The sequence below is a fragment of the Protobothrops mucrosquamatus genome, unplaced genomic scaffold (assembly GCF_001527695.2).
Source record: "Protobothrops mucrosquamatus isolate PMUCROS unplaced genomic scaffold, P.Mucros_1.0 scaffold2164, whole genome shotgun sequence".
NCBI lineage: Eukaryota > Metazoa > Chordata > Lepidosauria > Squamata > Viperidae > Protobothrops > Protobothrops mucrosquamatus.
Genome location: NW_015388260.1, coordinates 285,317 through 304,159, shown reverse-complemented (window position 1 = coordinate 304,159; position 18,843 = coordinate 285,317). Strand labels below are relative to the sequence as shown.

Sequence of the window (18,843 nt, the reverse complement as noted above, 5' to 3'; positions counted from 1 at the left end):
AGTGAGAAAGGTCAGAAAAAGTACTTGAGCTTATGCTGTATTTTGCCAATAAAATTATAACAAATGGAGTTCTGAAATTTGGAGGGTATATACTTTGCTATGTGTGTTAAAGAAAGATAATGAAAAGTACTGCATCTTGCAAACATGTAAATCACCACGTTTCCAAAATTGGAAGTAGAAAATCTCTTGATACCAGTAGCTAGGAAACAAGGAGCTTGTATATTGTTTATAGACTTCTGGTTGACCTAAGAAACTCCTTCAGGAAATTAAGTCTTTTAAAGTAGAAATAGTTTATTTTAATGTCTCCTTAGACTAGAGATAAGCTAGTGGGATATGTGGACTTGGTGTATCAATTAGTATTAGCTATGATTACAGGATTTGTATCTTGCAAGATACATTCACTTGCTAGCAATTGAAAATTGATCAACCAACCAAGTCTGATAAGTCAAGTGCAGAGGTGTCATCCCAGTCTAAGGCCAGCATAGATATTTTCCTCTTCCTGTTTCTGATTTCTTGCTTATATGAATCTTAAGAAATAGGAAAAAGCTAGTGCACTTGCATGAAATATATATATAATGGAAATTGTGACTTTTCATTTAAGGCAGAAAGATATCCACATCCTATAGCAAATATCTATGAAGACCATTTATCTGATGATGCATATAAAGCAGGGTCTTCAAACATTGCCTTTTTATGACTTGTGGACGTCAACTCCCAGAATTCCTCAGCCAGGCATGCTGACTGAGGAATTCTGGGAATTGAAGTCCACAAGTCATAAAAGCGCAAAGTTTAAGGACCCTGATATAAAGGGACATAATGCCCTTGCTTAGATACAGGTAGTCCTTGACTTACAACCATTTACTTAAGAATCATTCAATATGGTGATGGACTTGGACAAAAACCTACTTATGACTCGACCTCAAAGTTACAACTACTGCATGCACCTCTCTGTAGTCACATGATCACATTTTGTGTGCTAATAACCAGCTCACATTTATGACCAGCTGCATTGTCTCATGGTCATATGACTGTGATTTATTAGTTTTTCCTGGTTTCTGGTGTTTTTTCCAGGTTTTTGACAAAAAATGTGCGTTTAAAAAATGGATTTGCTTAACAATTATGATTTGCTTTTCATCCTTCATAAAAATGGTTGTAAAAATCGAGTCTGGTCACAGGGTGCTTTGCCTTATGATTGAAATTCGGGAGTCCATTCTGGTCATAAGTCAAGGACTTCCTGAAGAAGCAGCAGGTAACACAATTGAATCATTATTATTACCCGAGGTTATCAAAAGGTGAAAAGCTTAATATTTTTAACATATAGGTGTATCTGGGGAAAATTACACCAATTATCATATAATAGCTATCCAGCAAAATTACTGCAAACACTTTAATTCCTTAAATCTAGGGCTACAGACTATCAAAGATACTTTAATCTGTTTTAAAATAGAGATATACATAGATTACCGCATTCTTGTAAGTCAGACAATTTTTTGTGGACAAAGGCTCCATTATACATGTTGGTAAGACTGGAGAGGGAGTTTTGAGGTTTTCCCCCTTGTTTTTTAAGCTGTGACATCCTATTTTAGGAGATATATTACAGCTTTCATATGTTTTCCAATCACAGTAACAAGATACCATGCTATTACTTTTTAGTGGTCAAAATGAGATGGGAGCTATTACCTATTCCACCTTGTTTCTTAGTCATTATTATAAGAAGTAAAAATATGAAATTCTTATTGCTTAATTTCATATTATACTCATTTAGATTTGGGAAATGTTATGGAATATTTTTAGAGCAGCAAAGGTAGCATGTGAATTGAATCCATAAACATCAGATATCAAACTAATTTTTTCCCCCCACCAGGCAATATGCCAGCTCCTGAACAGATCCCTTTGGAAGATGGGCTGCAACCGAACACCCAAGAATCTTCTGCAAATCCTGCCATGGAAACAGAGGCTACTGCCACTACTATTCTAGCTTCTGTAAAAGAACAGGTATTTTTTTTAAAAAATGTACATAGATGTAATTAATAAGTAGATATATTGGGATTTTGTGTTTGGGTAGTTTTGAACTTTGTTGACTTGCACATACATATTTGAGATAAAATATTTGCTTAGTTTCACTGTTTTTTATCTCTTTTTCAACTTTTATGAAGTCATCATCATATTCTGTAATGGATAATAACAAACTTTGATATTTTCTAGGTAATGTTATCTTGAATTTTGGGTGTACACAAAATGGAAAATGTGTTTTCTTTGACTTAATTAAACAAGCTAAAAAAAAGGTGCAGAACTATAGGTAGTCCTTACCAACTATTCATTTAGTGACCATTCAAAATTATAACCATACTGCAAACTGACTTGCAACTGGTCCTTGCATTTATGACCATCGCAGTATCCCCTTAGCCACATATCAACATTCAGGCACATGGCAACCAGCATGTATTGACAGTGGATGCAGCATCCTAAGATCATGTGATCACTATTTATGACCTCCACGGCCAGCTTCCGACAAGCAAAGTTAATGGGAAGCCAGATTTATTTAATGACTGTGTGATTCACTGAAGTGATTTCGCTAAACAATTGTGGCAAAACTGGTTGTAAAGCTGGGTGTGACTCATTTAACAATGGCCTTGCTTAGCAGCAGAAAATCTGATCCCAGTGGTGGTTGTAAGCTGAGGACTGTCTGTATATAGATTTATTTTAAGAGCATCAAATATATTTGTAGACTTTAGTGTTTCTGCCAGCATCGTATTTGATTTACAGTACTATTTGGGGTATTGGTTAACACTATTAAAATGAATTGATGCATTTATCTGTGAAGGAAGAGGAATCCATCATGTAAAAAACATCTGTAGAGTTAGAAGGGGAGCCTATTTTAGATTAAATTCAGTTGGATACAATTGATGTGTTGTAATTTTTTTAGGAGAGAAAATATAAAGTTGGAATTCATCACATCTCTTGGAGAACTAAAAAAAGTAATTTATTTTAAGATCAAGGAAGCTGTATAATATTCATTAAAGAGAGATCTGTGCCTCTTGTTCTTTTTTCTTAGCCGCTTGACATCAAGGTACCTATTCTTGTTTTACCCATTTGATTTGTTCTCACCTAACCTTCCTATATGATGGTTGTTGCTATATTTTCAGAAGGTACCACCAACTTCCTTCCAGTTGCAAAAGAGACTCTTCATGGTAGCTTCTCAGAGAAGAAATAGTAGCATTCCTTATCTGTTTGACTTAAAATGATTCCTGTGTTCAAAAAGTTAATTGAGCAAGTTGTGCTATGGCTCGTACTCTCCATTTCTGGAAGCTTACAAGAAGAGCAATGTTTCCTAAAATGGGATGGATAGACGCATCATAATTAGAAATTAGAAAGTCTTTTAGCGTACCAAGTTGTTTTTTTCCTACACAAGAATTTTTGCCTCAATTTTCACAGCTTCAGAAAACTATGAGTACAAGCCTTTTTTCATATTCAGACACACCCCAAATATCCAATAAAACATCAACCTAGATAGGTTAGATATATAGTTCATTCTGTTCTAAATAGACTAGAAAAATTTCGTAATTCATACTTCTGTCAGGAAAACATTCTCCCACCTCTCCACCCAAGTTATAATTTATTTTGGTCCAATTTATTTAGAAATTCTTCACTAGAATGGGTTACATTCTTATATGGAACAGAATTACTTTATTAATCAATTTTTATTACGGTCACAGACCAGCATTAGAATTACTTTATTTCTTATTAATATGCCATCTGAACCTAGCCAAAAAATCCAAGACAGTAATTCGGAATCTTGATTATTGAGTGTTATATATAAATGTTGTCAGTAAGTTAATAGAGGTGCTTTACATTCTGAACTATGAGAATGATTTTAATGGTTTCCCCGTCTTTGTGACTATTAAGCAAGGCTATCTTGTTTGCAAATAATTATCTTATGAATCAGAGAAATGGCATAAAACTTGAAGAGGTTATTTTTGTTTTGCTTGTGTTTTAGTGTAAATAAAAGAATACTAAACTACATAGTAATCATGTGCAAAACATAATAGTTTAAACTCTGGAGCATTCTTATTTTTCCTTTGAAATGAGTCAGTTTGAACAAGGCATGTTTCCATAAGTTATCATCTGGAACAGGAGATAGTGGATGATGGTTGATGTGGTATAAAGTGACCCTTGCAATGCTCACTGCCCAAGACATAGGGTAGAGAAAAATGAGAAAATCCCAGAGGTAAATTATGCTCTCTTCAGTATAATGAAGCTATTGCTTCCAATCAAAAATTAAAAATTGCTACTAGCAATCTCGTTTTCTGAAAAGATTGCATCTTTTTGAGTAGGAAGTCAAAAGTATAATATAATATTTAATTAAATCTATTGCTGGTGTTCTGAATCTTATTGCATGTGGAAATTCATTTGCCCTTCTAAAACATTTCACATTTTAATTTGACAAATACACATGGCATTATTGCAATTTTCTGAACTGGAAATGTATCTAGTTATGAATGTGGAAAAAGTTCCTGAGTGCATCCTGAACCAGATTAAAATGAAATTGGGAAATATTGGGGGGAAATGTAATAAAAATACAATAAAATGTAAATAACACATTTGAAAACTAATAATAAATTTAGTCACCAGCCTCCATAAAACTCTTGGCTCATGATGCACGTGGAATCCTGCACAAGCTCCACACCATCTCAATTTAACTACAACAGGGAGGGTTGCCTGGTGCTATTATGGTGCAGACTGAATAAGAGTGCCAGGTGACAGGAGTTCCCTCTTAGTCTGCACTGCAACCGCAGCATGTGACCTTGATGCTGCGAAGAAGCTGAGTCAGAGAGATTGTGCCTTTTCTTTGGGTGGCACTGCTGACCTGCTCCGGACCCCAGAGCCTCCAGCACATGAATGACTGCCTCCTTCCAAACTAGGTTGTATTAATTTCTCTCTGCCCATCAAAAAAGGTTAAAGTCTTTTTCTTCTGTTTACAAAACAGGTTGAATTAATATCTGTGGGGTTATTTGGCTTCACAAGGTATATGATTATTGTTAAGTTTATAAGAATAGTTTTTAAATTAATAACCTTTAAATGTTCAGAATGCATCCAGAGAAGGAAAGAATGGAGAAACATGATAAGGGTGTGCTCTAAATGTTTTTCTTTATTTTTTTTTCTAAATTCTGCTTTCATTACAATGAAAGAAAGAAAAAGAAAGAAAGATTTACATTATTGCAAAATATTGATTGCAGTTATCAGTGATTGATGGATCATAATCTGTAAGGATGTGTGGGTGGAGCCAGTTGGTTGGGGAGTTCTAATTCAGCCAAGTGACCTTGGACTAGTCACATATTCACTTCTAAGAAGAAAGAACTGCGGAGTCACTAATGAAAAATGTTGCCAAGAAAAGTAGAGGGCAAGGGACCAGGATCCAAAATGAATTGACATACTGTTTATTCTTTCTACTTTCTTTATGTTAACTAAGAAATAGATATTGTAACATCACTATTACTTGTGTTTGAAATTTGCTCATATTCTCATATTGTGGCACACAAATTTGTACTTGGTTTGGAAGCTGTGGAAACAATTTTTTTCTATACATAGAATGTGTGGAACATTACAGAAAGGTACAAATGGGAGGAGGTAGTTTGTGTGATAATATGGTAGTAGGTGGGAAGGAGCCAGAATGGGATGGGGAATGTTTGTGTTTGTACACTATATACTCTCAAAAATATATAAATACATTTAAATATTGAAAACAAATAAACTCAGAATGTTTCTTTTTATATATTGGTTGTATCTAGTTCCTACCAGATTTTAATATGTTGATGCATTAATAAAAATATATATATGCAGTTTGCAGGGATCATTATAGTTTAGTCACAACTAAGTGACTCCGGGCAGCATACAACAAAACTAGTGGCCCCTGTTTCTATTTGACACCATTGGTATAGAGCAGGCATGTCAAACTGCCGGTCCATGGGCTGGATGCGTCACGCCGAAACCGCATCCACCCCATTGTCGGCAATGTGGAAAAAGCCCCAAGATGTTGCGTGATGTCGCGAGTTTGACATGCCTGGTATAGAGCATCAGTTTTTCATGGCAAACTGTATTCTGTGTACGGTATTCACAAGATGTGAGTTTTATAGCACCAATGGTGTTATTAATCTCAGGTGGTCTGGCAGAAACCCGTTCCCGTAGCCTTGAGAATCTCCAAACTTCTACCAGGAATAAATAACAGGGCATGCACAGAATGGCTTGACACAAACATTCCCCACTCTATTCTGGTTTGACAATTTTCCGATAAATCATGTTCATTGAAATTATCGCTACGTGGTACTTGCCAATACCACTTCAATTTCTCAGGTTGCATCGGGGTATTTTTGTGATGAATGCCAAATGGAAGAATGTTCTCTGGCTTACGTCCTCTTCATTTTTGTTTCACCTAAAATTGTCTCAAAAGAATTTACACAAGCTCCTCGGATTGGTTCCAAGAGAAAAGGCAGATTCCTTTATCTAGGTCAGTGGTGGCGAACCTATGGCACGGGTGCCAGAGGCGGCACTCGGACCCCTCTCTGTGGGCGCACATGCTGTTGCCCCAGCCTTGCCTCCGCCCGCGACCCCCTCCTCCTCAGCAGCCTTCCTGGAGGAGAATTGCCCCTGAGCGTGGCCCACGCGGAGCAGCGCAGCCAAGGACATGGCAGGCAGGCAGCATAGACAAGACTGCCCTCACGCCCCAATGCGCACAGTTGATGCTGCGGGGCGTGTGCAGAGGGCGTGGCCGCCATGGCGCTGCTGGGCTGCCTGGGCGATCTGCGGCGGGCCCTGGAGCGGGTGAGTGGCCCTACGGGCAGGCAGGGCGGGGCGGGGCAGGGGTGGAGCAGGGGTGGGGCCAGTTTTTGGGCACTCGGTCTCTAAAAGGTTCGCCATCACTGATCTAGGTAAATGATTGAAAGGAAAGAAGATATGATCTTGGTTTTCTAGCCTTCCTTCTCTTCCAGTCACATAAATAGGAGACAGTTTGTCCTTTCTGGAGATGTCTGAAACATAATTTGAATGGGGGGAAAGTACCCCTTCAACCTCCATAAACTTACAGCTTCCCTCGGAATGGCTTTTTTCCTCCTCCTCCTCACTTCCTTCTCATTCCTGCTATGTGTAGTGTGCGTTTGTGTATGTCTGTGTGTTCATTCATTCCACTGAATATTTTGTACATTGGAAAGAGCCACCGAATATATTGTACACTGGAAAGAGAGATTTGAATAGATAAAGACAGAAGAATTTGGTGCTTACACTGACATGTCCTAACAAAGAAAAAGGTGCAAAGGCATTTAACAAAGCTAATAAATCTGGAAAACAATGCATATCAGAATGACAAAATACTGTAATGGTAAAAAAAAAAAATCAGTTACTATGGTGTAGTGGTTGTATATGTATCCAGAAGTTTCTCCTTGTTATGTATGAACTTAAATTGAATAGTTAAATTAAGGGATTAGGGATTTTATGGATAATACTTAATGGGAACATTGTGAGATTAATTTTAAAACCAGCATTTCAAGTTTTCTTTGGCAAATAAGTTTTAATCTGATATACTGGGAAGTGTAAAATGGATTTAAAGGTGAAGCAAGCATATTTTCTTTAGACCACGTGTGCAATTATAGATTAAAAAGGTGCTTTATCTGTGGTTTTGAAGAGAAAAAATCAAAGGTGTTACATAATAATATGGCCTTTCTGAATATTCAGATTTCTGTTGATAATGAAATACTTCTTTTATATGGCGGGGAGCCCAGAGATGAATGTTTTCCAATACAATTATTTACTTTTATTTACCTCAAACAATTGTTTGCTCTTGCCTCTTGAACTTCCTTTTTCATTCAGGTAAACCTTTTATTTTAGTGAGTTTCCCTTTGCAAAATAAGTAAGGTTGCTATACCACAGCCACTAAAATTGCTAGATGTGCTCAGGTGAATAATTCCTTATACTCAGCTTTTCATCAAGGTGGTAGAGAGCAAGTAATAGGAACTGCAGAATAAAATTGTTAAAAAAAGAAATTAATGTTCATGATTGGAGTTATTACGTGTTAATGATCTCCCCCCCCCCAAAAAAAACAAAAAACTAAGCAAGGTTGGACCCAGTTAGTACTTAGATAGGGGAACACTACAAAATATGAAAGCTGAAAACTAGGCTGAGAAGTCAAACATTCTTTACCAAAGCAATATCAAGGCATTGTCAAGATTTATTTATTTAGCATATGGCATATGTATATTAACATTAAAAAAACAACATTAAAATTTTTTTTTAAAAAAAACTAGCTGCCTCAGATAATAGGAAAATTTTATTTGCATTTTGTTTTTTAAAAACTACATGTTTCATGATCTTAATGAGCAATAACTGTTTGTCCCTGATCACTTTTCTTTAGTGTTTTTATTAGACTATATGTTTATTTTATTTCTGAAAACTTTCATAAGACATATCTGTACTCAAAAGCGGAGTATCAAACCTTCAAACTCGACAGCTGTTCATACACCACATTTATATTCACAACCATCCTTTCTAAAGATCATCTGCAAGAGTTTTGTAAATAAGCTTACAAAGCCTATTTTGATTTTTTTTTAAAAGATACTGCTGGGACAAGTTAGATTTATCACTTTTCTTATAAATGGGCACTGTGATTGAGAGACTGAAAGAAAATCCTTAGATCATTGTTAGATGGAGGGAACACTATGAATGTGTAAAGAAACCAGTACAGGGATTCAGGAATAAAAGTCTTTAATAATTCAGCTAGAATTAAGCCACCTCCTTTGTTTATTATTTTATAATTATTTTAATTGCAAGAAAAAAGTAGAGCTATCAGAGGTAATATAGGGACAGTCTAGGTTGCAATAAGGCTTGGATCAAGAGGGATTGATTATATGGGGTATCAATGTTTAAAGTTCATTTGATGTATCTGCCATAGAATTATCCTTAATAAAGGGGTAAGCTACAAAAATGTAGTCTCCTTAACTGTTTGGACTAATTTGTTTTTCTGTTAAAGGTTGAACATTTGGCCTTTATTATATGTACTTGGGAGGAAAGTACTTTAGCAAAAGGCTCTTTAAACTTTCCAATACTAACTTGAGTGCTATTCTGAATAAAAGCAACAAAATTTGTTATTATATGTGAACTGGCCTTATTTCATTGCCAAGGGCCAGGAAACAGTGGATATTTTCTTCCATTCTTTTTGCTTAATTTTACTAATTTGAAGTCATTTATGACTGAGTAACCTGAAAGAAAATTCCTAATATGAAATATTTTTCTTTTGATGTCCATGCAGTATAATTTCCCTTGCTCTCCACTCTCTCTCTATTCCATGTGTCAACAACTGCAGTTAGGAGTGAATTATGATATTGAGTACAACCTGGTATTTTTTTTAATCTAGTATGCCAATGCTATGAAGCACATTATTGTTGAATATCTGCAATATATGAATTCTTGTTGCTATCCTGCTATATTCTTTTCTTACAGCATTCAGAAATTTTTTAAAGCAAAAATAATAATACAAGTGAATTTTCCAGAAGCTTATGGTGAAACCAACCATGTAAAGCAAACTCTTGTTTCAGAGCTGTTACAAGACACAGTGAAAACATTGTCATATTTAAATAGATTAATATTCTTTTTGTTTGATACTCAACATTTCTCAATAGTTCACAAAAGGGAGCAAAATAATAACATTTTAGGATTATGAATGCTCTTGTGTGCCTTCAACTTTTGTTTAAGAATAACTCTGTGTGTATATATATATAATGTATATATATATATATATATATATATATATATATATATATATATATAAAATGTCTTCTATCATGAAGACTAACAAATACAAATGAAATGAATCAGTACATGGCTGTCAAAATACTTTCCATTTTATCTAAGCAGATATTATTTATTACTGGTATTTTTATGCCCCTTAGTTGAATATAAGCAGATTGCAAAATTATAACAACGCATGTAACATGTAGCATAATAAAAATAATACCAGTATTAGTAAGCCATTATTTATTTGTTTGATTGTTAAATTTATTTGCTGCCTGTCTCACCATGGGGTTACTCTTAGGCAGATTACAACAGTAAAAATAAAGAAATGAAAAGAAGTGTAAACAGTGACAAAATAGTGAAATGATAAAATAAACAGTGAAATAATGAAAATACAGTAATATGTGCTGGAGAGGTCTGTCATAATTTTGAACTATTGTTAAACGATTGCTCATTAAGCAACTGCTCATTAAGTGAGGACGACCTGTAATAACATTCTGATTGTGGAACTCCTCCCAAAACAGCTGATATGCAGTGGGTAGTAAAAATCCGTGCACATCATCACACTTCTAATGCTATGTGGTGATTTGTTGTACAGGTAGTCCTTGACCTACAACTTTTGGGGCCAGGACTTCTGATACTAAGCAATGCAGTTGTTATGTGAGTTGTGCCTGAGTTTACAACCTTTTTTGCACAGTTGTTAAGTGAATCACATGGTTGTTAAGTGAATCCAGCTTCCTCCCTCTTTACTTATTGGAAGCCATTTCAGAAGGTCACAAAAGATGTTCATGTGACCTCGGGATGTTGCAACCATCATAAATACATTCTTGGTTGTCAAGTGCTCGAATTGTAATCATTTGACCATGGCGGACACTGCAGTGGTCTAAGTATGAAGGCTGATCATGAGTCTCTCTTTTTCAGCGCCATCATGACTGATAAATGGCTGTAAGTCGAGGACTATCTGTCCTATAATGTTGATCCTAGTTATTGTATTGCTTTTGCTTCTGTGCAGTTTACTACTGAGAGGCAATTTGGTATAGTGGTTAAGGTGCTGGGCTAGAAACGAGGAGACTGTGAGTTCTAGTCATGTCTTAGGTATGAAAACCAACTGGGTGTCTTTGGATCAGTTACTCTCTTTCAGTCCAGCTCACCTCATTAGGGTTGTTATTGTGGGGAAAATAGAAGGAGAAAGATTAGGAATGTTTGCAGTCTTGAGTTATTTATAAAGAAATGGTGGGATAAAATCTAATAATAAATAAATAAGTATTTTTATATGCTTGGCTATCACTGGGCATCACTTACATCCATTGAATTAGATTTAATCCCTGTGTTTTGGTGAAGCAAAGTAGATTTGTAGTTGAGGCAATGTTATGCTTTTATAGGTCTATTTTTCTAATTATTTCAATTGGCACTTTACAATCTTCTGAGGATAAGACATCTTATTTGATCCCTGGTTGGAATGGGAGAGGTGAATGCACAGTCAATATAATTACAAACCTGTTAACTAATGAAAGTTTGAGGTGAATCAGCCAAGAACCTATCAGAATAAGTAACTCATTTGTTTAAAATTAGGAAAAGGTTTTGTGAGGTTTCCTTATATACACCAGGAATATCCTGGTGTATATAAGGAATATCAGGATATAATGAATGTCCTCTGTTCTGTTTCTTGCCTTAAACCAGAGTGGAGCCAAATAGTTGGTAGTACAGGTAGTCCTTGAATGACGACCACAATTGTGCCCAACATTTCTGTTGTTAAGTGAGTTTTGTCTCATTCTTTCTTGCTTCAGTTAGGTGAATCACTGCAACTGATAAATTAGTAACCTGGTTGTTAAGTGAATCTGGCTTCCCCATTGACTTTGCTAGTCAGAAGGTAGCAAAAGGTGATCACATGACCTTGGGACATAACAACAGTCATAAGTAAGAACCAGTTGCCAAGCATCTAAATTTTGATCACATGGTCATGGGGATGCTGCAAAAGTCGTAACTGTGAAAAACAGTCATAAGTCACTTTTTTCAGTGTCATTGTAACTTTGAATGGTCACTAAATGAAGTGTAAGTCGAGGACTACTTGTTTAAGCATTGCTTATCATTTAAATATATTCTTTAAGGCAATTACTGAATTTGTGGTACATTCTGTAACCAAAAAATTAAGAGGCAGAAACTTTATAGTAGGAAAAACTAATTATAATAATATATATATTAATATATGTTAATAATTACACTAAAAACGTGATCCCTGGGTGCATCCATGGCTTGGCGTATGTGTATTGGCATTAAACTCTTATAGTTTGATGATTTTACCCTGGTGTTTACTTTTATTTATTTATTATTGGCATATTAATATATATTAATATATTAATATTAATTAATAATTAATAACTAATTATAATAAACTCATTTCAAGTCATGTATCCAGGCCATTTGACCAAGAATAGGTGTGGCATATCCTACTACCAGGTATTTTTCAGGAGCTGGGAATCTTCAGGCTTCAACCTTTGAGCGCTGAAAGTCTGTTCTTACCCATGGGTCCCTAACTTTCATTTATAGATAAAAGAGAAGTTAGTGCTTTACATATAATTCACATTTATCTCGGTAGAATCTTGTTTTCATATGTGTGAACTAGTTTTTATTTTATTTGACCACTATCTAAATATATTTTAAATTGTTTTTTAATTACAGGAACTCCAATTTCAAAGACTCACCAGAGAACTTGAAGTGGAAAGACAAATTGTTGCCAGTCAGTTAGAAAGATGTCGGCTTGGAGCAGAATCGCCAAGCATTGCAAGCACAAGGTATCGGTCCATATTTAATTTTCAAATTGTCAGCTACTTCTTTCAAATAAACCTTTATCACAGCATGAATTATGAAAATTTTTCAATCTATAAATACCACATTCAGCATTATTTCACAGCCATTTTCCTGCCAGCTACCTGGGAATCGTGGATTTAGCTCTGTAGCAGGGAAGGCAGATGACAGATTGGAATTGTCACTGGCAGTTCTCTCCGTGATGTGCAGTAGATCACTAACAAAGCCTACAGTTCTCCTTGCTTTAAATGAAAGCACAGCAGTGGAAGAGAAAGGCATGAACTTTGTTCGTTTTGCATAGCTATATTTTGAGAATCATTCTGCTATAGAAAACAGATTTATAGGATGGGCATGAGTTCTGAAGCTCCCTTATTCCTTAATTCTAGAAGTATTCCCAACCACAATTATTTTGCACCTCTGGTTTGTGGCCTTTGGATTTGTAGGGAACACACACACACCACAATGCACACAATTGATCTTGAACATCTGAAGCCTGTCTCTTTCTGCTCTAAGATGTTGTTATTTGATTTATTGAGGGATTCAACAAAGTGATTTGGTGGCCCCACATGATAATTCACTAAATAACATCAGTGTAGCCCTGCTAAATAATAACAAATACTATCTACACTATTACATTAACTTCTGCACTATTAAATTAACTTTTGACTTGAAACATGGATACAAGTAATAACATTTGTCTCTGTATCACTATGCTAGTAATATATATAAGAAATTTAGAATTTCAGTTCCAGATAGTTCTGTTATAAATGTATTAAAAGGGATCAGTTTGATTCTGGAGCTCAACAATTGTTTTGACTGTGTGCATATGAAAGAGTTGGAAACTAATATACTGATACAAGCATATTCTGATATGCAGATTTTTAGAACATCTTACAGCTCCATATTGAATACAATACGGATCTGTGGCTTGATCTGAAAGGCAACAGTCTAGTATCTTACCTAATCTTTTCTTGTAGGGATGTTGTCTTGCTCTTAAATCATCCTTTTGAGATTTAGTGGTCATAACCTGACACGATATTGCGGGATTTGTGTAATCTTTTGTGCATCATGTTACCTATAATTTTATTTTGGATTCCTTCTTTAATAAACCCCAAACATTGCCTTCACAAAAGCGAACTGAACTATTATTTCATTTTCTCTTTTCATATACTTAAAGCATACCAGTTTATATGAAAAAATAATATATAGCCTACCAGATAGTTTTGACTGGATTTAATACTTCCCAAAAATCTGGGATAAATATATGGTCATAATTTAGATGCTGTTCCAAGTTGAAACATGAATATTGTTATTATTACTGTTACTATGGATCAGCACCATTCACTTTGCATTTTCTCATATTGAATTAATTTACCAGTTTAATGTCCATTTTCCAAAATTGATTTTTTTTTTTTGCACTAACCATTTTAGAATAACGGAAATCATCACACTTAACCACATCATTGCTCATCTCAAACAGCAAATCATTCATAAGCAAGTCAAAAAATATTAAATTCAGATTATTCTAATGATAAATTTGTTTTAATCTACCTTTAATTCAGATTGCCTATTGTTGCTTACATATTGTCATTTTTATAATAGCTGCACTGGGGAACTTTGTGAAGATAACCTACTTAGAGTAATTTGGAATTATATGGTCTATAAGTATTTGAATGCTTCATCAATCTTAAAACAAAACTTGAAATAATTTAGCTTTTCATAGGTTCAGGCAGGCTTTTTGCTTTTTCAATATTTTCTAAATAAATTTCTGCAGCTTGATTATGTTTATAAATGCAGAATAACCACGCCACTATATTTTTAAACCTAACACCTGCTACTATAAACAACTGGTAATGATTCTTTTTCTTCTACTAGGTGGCTGTCCACGTGATTAAGATAATGGAGGCTTGGGGGGAAAAACATTACCATAAAATTATGTGCAATTTTATCTGAATCAAAAATTCAGAAGCAGTAATTTTTTCAACCAAGAACCTCACTAATTATAAATAACAAATTTTCGTAATCGAGAAAGGAGGTACAGAATGCAAGGGATTAAAATTAAATACAGTTATCAGATCTGAGGCTTTTGGCTTGAGAACTTCCCATTCTATATTTCTTCTATTATGTTTACAAACTCTGAACTTTCAGTCAGCAAAACAATCAAATATGTCTGGGGGTAGGAAATACCTTAAAATAGTGCCCACACTTTCATGATTAAAATGGATATGTAAAGCATTCAGTTGATCAAATTTGTGTAGGAGATCATCAGGCTGAGCCCGAGGGAGGGATCGAGTGCATCATCAGTTTGGAGTCCCTTCGCACCCACAAGAGATCTAAGTCCAGCCCTCTTGAATTCCATTGGTTGTTATCTACTGCCAATTTGCCTTGACCGTTAGTAGTTCAGATTCTTGTTTAGAGATGACATGAAATAAACCTGTGCTGATTTCTTGCACCTGACAACTTGTGGTTTATGAAAATTAGTACTGTTCCGCTATTACTGCCTCAAATTCAATATGCCAAGATATAAGTAAAACTTCTGCCTGTGGGTGGAAACTCTATAAGATAGCCTTGTCTACAGATTTTGATTCAAGAAAATTATAGTTTAGTGTTGCATGTGAAATGGGAAGTCAACAAGCACCAGCTTTAGAATACGTAATCAAACTTTAAATCATATTTTAATAATTTGACTTGTTCTAATCTTAATTGTTACAAAAAGGGCAATATGCTGTTTTATATGTCAAATGAATGAGCTATGTGTGCAAACAAGATGCAAACATACAAGAACATTATTCATATGATGATACGTTTGCTGAGGTCACCACAGCTTGCGAATCCTTTTGAGTTCATATGTCAGTTTTTAAGTAATCAAGATTTTTACTATCTTTTTATATGAATATTAATCTAAGATAAATATTTTAAAACATTTACATTAAGATATTTTGCTTCTGGGAGAAATATTATAAGATATTTAATTTTCTATAAACACATTAGAGTAGGGGTGTCAAACTGCCGGCCCCCGGGTCGGACGCGTCATCCGGAAGCCACGCCCACCCCTTTGCCAGCAATGGCAAAACCGTTCCAATACGTTGCGCGACGTCATGTGACGTCGCAAGTTTGGCATATCTGCATTAGAGCCTATATAGGAAGAATATGAGATTAAATCCAGTTAATTGAGTAACTTAGTAATTTTCTGTCTGTTGTACTATTTTAATAAATATTGGTATGGAATGTTTCTAATCGACAATAAGATCAGATATACAATCGGCATATAATGATAATTTATGCTCATGCATTTTAATGCCCAGAATGTCTTTCAGTTGCCTAGCAAGATAGGCCAAATTTAATTCCTCAAATTAAATATAAGGGGAATTAAAGGGCTCCTATGAAACCAGACTGCACTGTCTGATAGTCAATCAAAGGTAAAATCATCGATAGGGCTATCTGCCAAGATTGTTGTCAGAATTTTCGATACAAGCATTTAACAAAACATCAGACAGTAGCTTGCATAATCAGCCGAAATCTGCAAAAAGATTGATAGAATGCCTGGTCCTCCAGCCCTAGTCTTGCTGTGAAGGAATTAAAAGTTGCCTGTATCTACCATATTTAATATACAGGTAGTCCGTGACTTATGACTATTCTCTCAACGCCCATTCAAAATTACAAAATTTTTCAGTGGCGCTGGAAAAAATGGACTTACGAGTCATGCCCCAAGTTATAGCTGTTGCAGTGCCCCTGCAGTCACATGATCATAATTCAGATCCTTGGCAGCTTGCCCACACTTGCCACCATGGGGGTGCTTCAATTACCCCCACCTGCCTGTCTCTCCCATCTGTGCTCTTTTGGCCACCCTGCATCCTGTCTTGTGGTGCAGCAAGCAGCCACAAACTCTGCTGTTCTATGGCTGCTTACCACTCCCCAGGAACCCCAACCAACATCAGCAAGCATTCCTTTGCTCCCCAGCAAACACCAGCAAGCATTTATTTGTTCAGAGCCTTGTCTCCCAATTTTCCGCACCAACCTTTTGCACCTAGTGCCTCATTGCCTTTGTTTCTCCTTTTCATGCCCAGCTTCTCTGGCAAATGTTTCCCATATGTGGCTATGGGTTCGAAAAACAATGCAGCTTTAGCCACTTCAAAGATGAGGGAGGAAAGGTTTCCAAATACAGTACAGCTTTAGCTATGCTGTTTTTGGAAACCTTTCGTTCAGTCTGCACCCAACTGAAAACCATCACAGCTCATGATCCACAATGTATTTTATAGCCAATACCAGGCCATTCATTTGCACATCATGAAATCAGGAAACACTGTAAGCCAAGCAAGCCTTATTAGAATGGGTTATTTTGGCTTTTTGTATCCCCTTATGCAGATTGAAATATGATTGTTTCTCGTAGTAATCCTGTTCCTATTCCTTTTCAATCTGGGAAATCTTGTTACCTTGACATATTCAAGAATCTCCTGTCTTCTCCCATCCACTTTTCAATAAAAGATTTATATTTTGCAGGTTATATTCACTTATCATAAGTTGGAAGCAGCTGGTGTTGTTTTAGTGACCCTAGCAGCTTAGGTCATGAGGTTGGAAGGTGGTGGCAAACTGGCAAATAATGATAGTGTAATTTTCCATTGGGAATCAATGGAAGATCAGCAAAGAAACCATTATGGGACAAGTTTAACACTGAGAAGGCAGGAGAGAGTGACCTGTCTCACCCCTCCAGCATATAAGATCCTTGTGCTGAGTATTTTGGATACTGAATTTAAAAATACCGTTTGTGGTTAAATTGTCTCTGCTTAACTAGTATTGGGAAACTATTAACATTGCTCTGAATTTACTAAATGTTCACAAATTTTGAAAAATATTCTTGCTTTAAAATAGAGCTTGACCAATACTCAGTCTTAGGTAGTATGTACTGGAAACGTGTATCTCCCCAAAAAATGCAGTTTATTTGGAGCAATTCACTGAAGCAGTATTCTTGAAGCAGCCATTTTTAATTACTTCCACTCATTACCATTCTGTTCACAAACCTGTAATGCCACAAGTCAATTTCCCCAGGGATGTAAAAACCCAAATTGTAACAGTCCCCACCAACTGGAATTAAAAATGTATATCTAAATCTTCTGTAGAACATTTATACTTTGGGTAACTCAGCCAGTGTTCTTATTAAATAGATGCAGGCAGCTGGCTGCAGTGACCTACTATTGAGGCTTTATGAACATTTTCATTTTAAGCTGAATAGTTTTGAAATAGTGCTTGAATGGCTTCCAAACTATGGGTTGTCTTTAGAGCAAGGTCTTCCCAAAGAAAGGTAGGTTATTTTGTTAACATGTTTGTTGAAAACTATATTTTTGATTGTATACATAAACAATCTCAATTTCTTTTTTCCCTGTCTTTATCATACCTCCTCTCAAACATGTAATTTAAACTATAGAAGATTAATATATGCTACATAAATACTATATAAATCAGATAGTTAAATATGAGGGTGGAGATTTGTTCTCCGAGCTTATGGGTTGGCTTCCAAATGTTTTGTCATCTTCATCGGAGTTTAGGGGAGTTTAGTTAGATATGTCTATATCAGGGCTTTTCACTCAGGAGTTCAAGGTAAAATAGGTAGTATTCCCTCTTATATTTTCCCTCAGTAAACTATAGACCAGAGGTCCTCAATCTTTTGGGCACCAGGGACCAATTCCGTAGAGAAGAGTTTTTCCGTGGACCAGAGGGGGCGTGTGGTTGTGTGATGCCTGCATCCCACGGATGGGGCTTTGCTTGTTTGTGCGGACCGGGGGTTGGGGACCTCTGCTATAGACCATATTCTGGTGGTGCACGAAGTATGTGCACAATTAAAACCCCCATGTCAGATGGTATTTCAGGACTTTAAATTTATCTTCTATAGCTAAAAGGATTTTGTGGGATAAGCTCAGAAATAGTAGCATGGATAAGGCAGCATCTTTATTTGATCCAGAACTTTTACATCCGTTCCTGCTTCAGAATAATATGTAACTATCAAGGCTGTTTTCTAATGATAACACACAGAGAGAGGTGCAGAACGGATGCATTCTGGCCCTTTCCCTATTTAATTTATTAATTCCATGATTGAATCAGTGAGCAACTCAAACTATCACTAGACCCCAATATTGCCTCCAGATGATACAGTTCTTGTTGCCCATTCTCCTACATGACTTAGAAATCCAATGAAACCTATAGTCCAATATTATATACAAAACAGGATGGTTCTTCCGAAAATCTAAAATCGTGGTCTTTGCTAAA

The 18,843-nt window shown here is 35.8% G+C and overlaps 1 protein-coding gene across 1 annotated transcript in view; it reads left to right on the top strand.

The window, feature by feature from the left end:
- The first annotated feature begins 1,869 nt into the window (after positions 1 to 1,869).
- PKP4 (plakophilin 4) overlaps positions 1,870 to 18,843 on the top strand; it is a 94,946-nt gene continuing 77,972 nt past the window's right edge. The window contains exons 1-2 of the mRNA XM_015824223.1: positions 1,870 to 1,995; positions 12,457 to 12,569. Coding sequence (XP_015679709.1) covers positions 1,870 to 1,995; positions 12,457 to 12,569 — 239 coding nt within the window. The remainder of the gene's footprint in view (positions 1,996 to 12,456; positions 12,570 to 18,843) is intronic.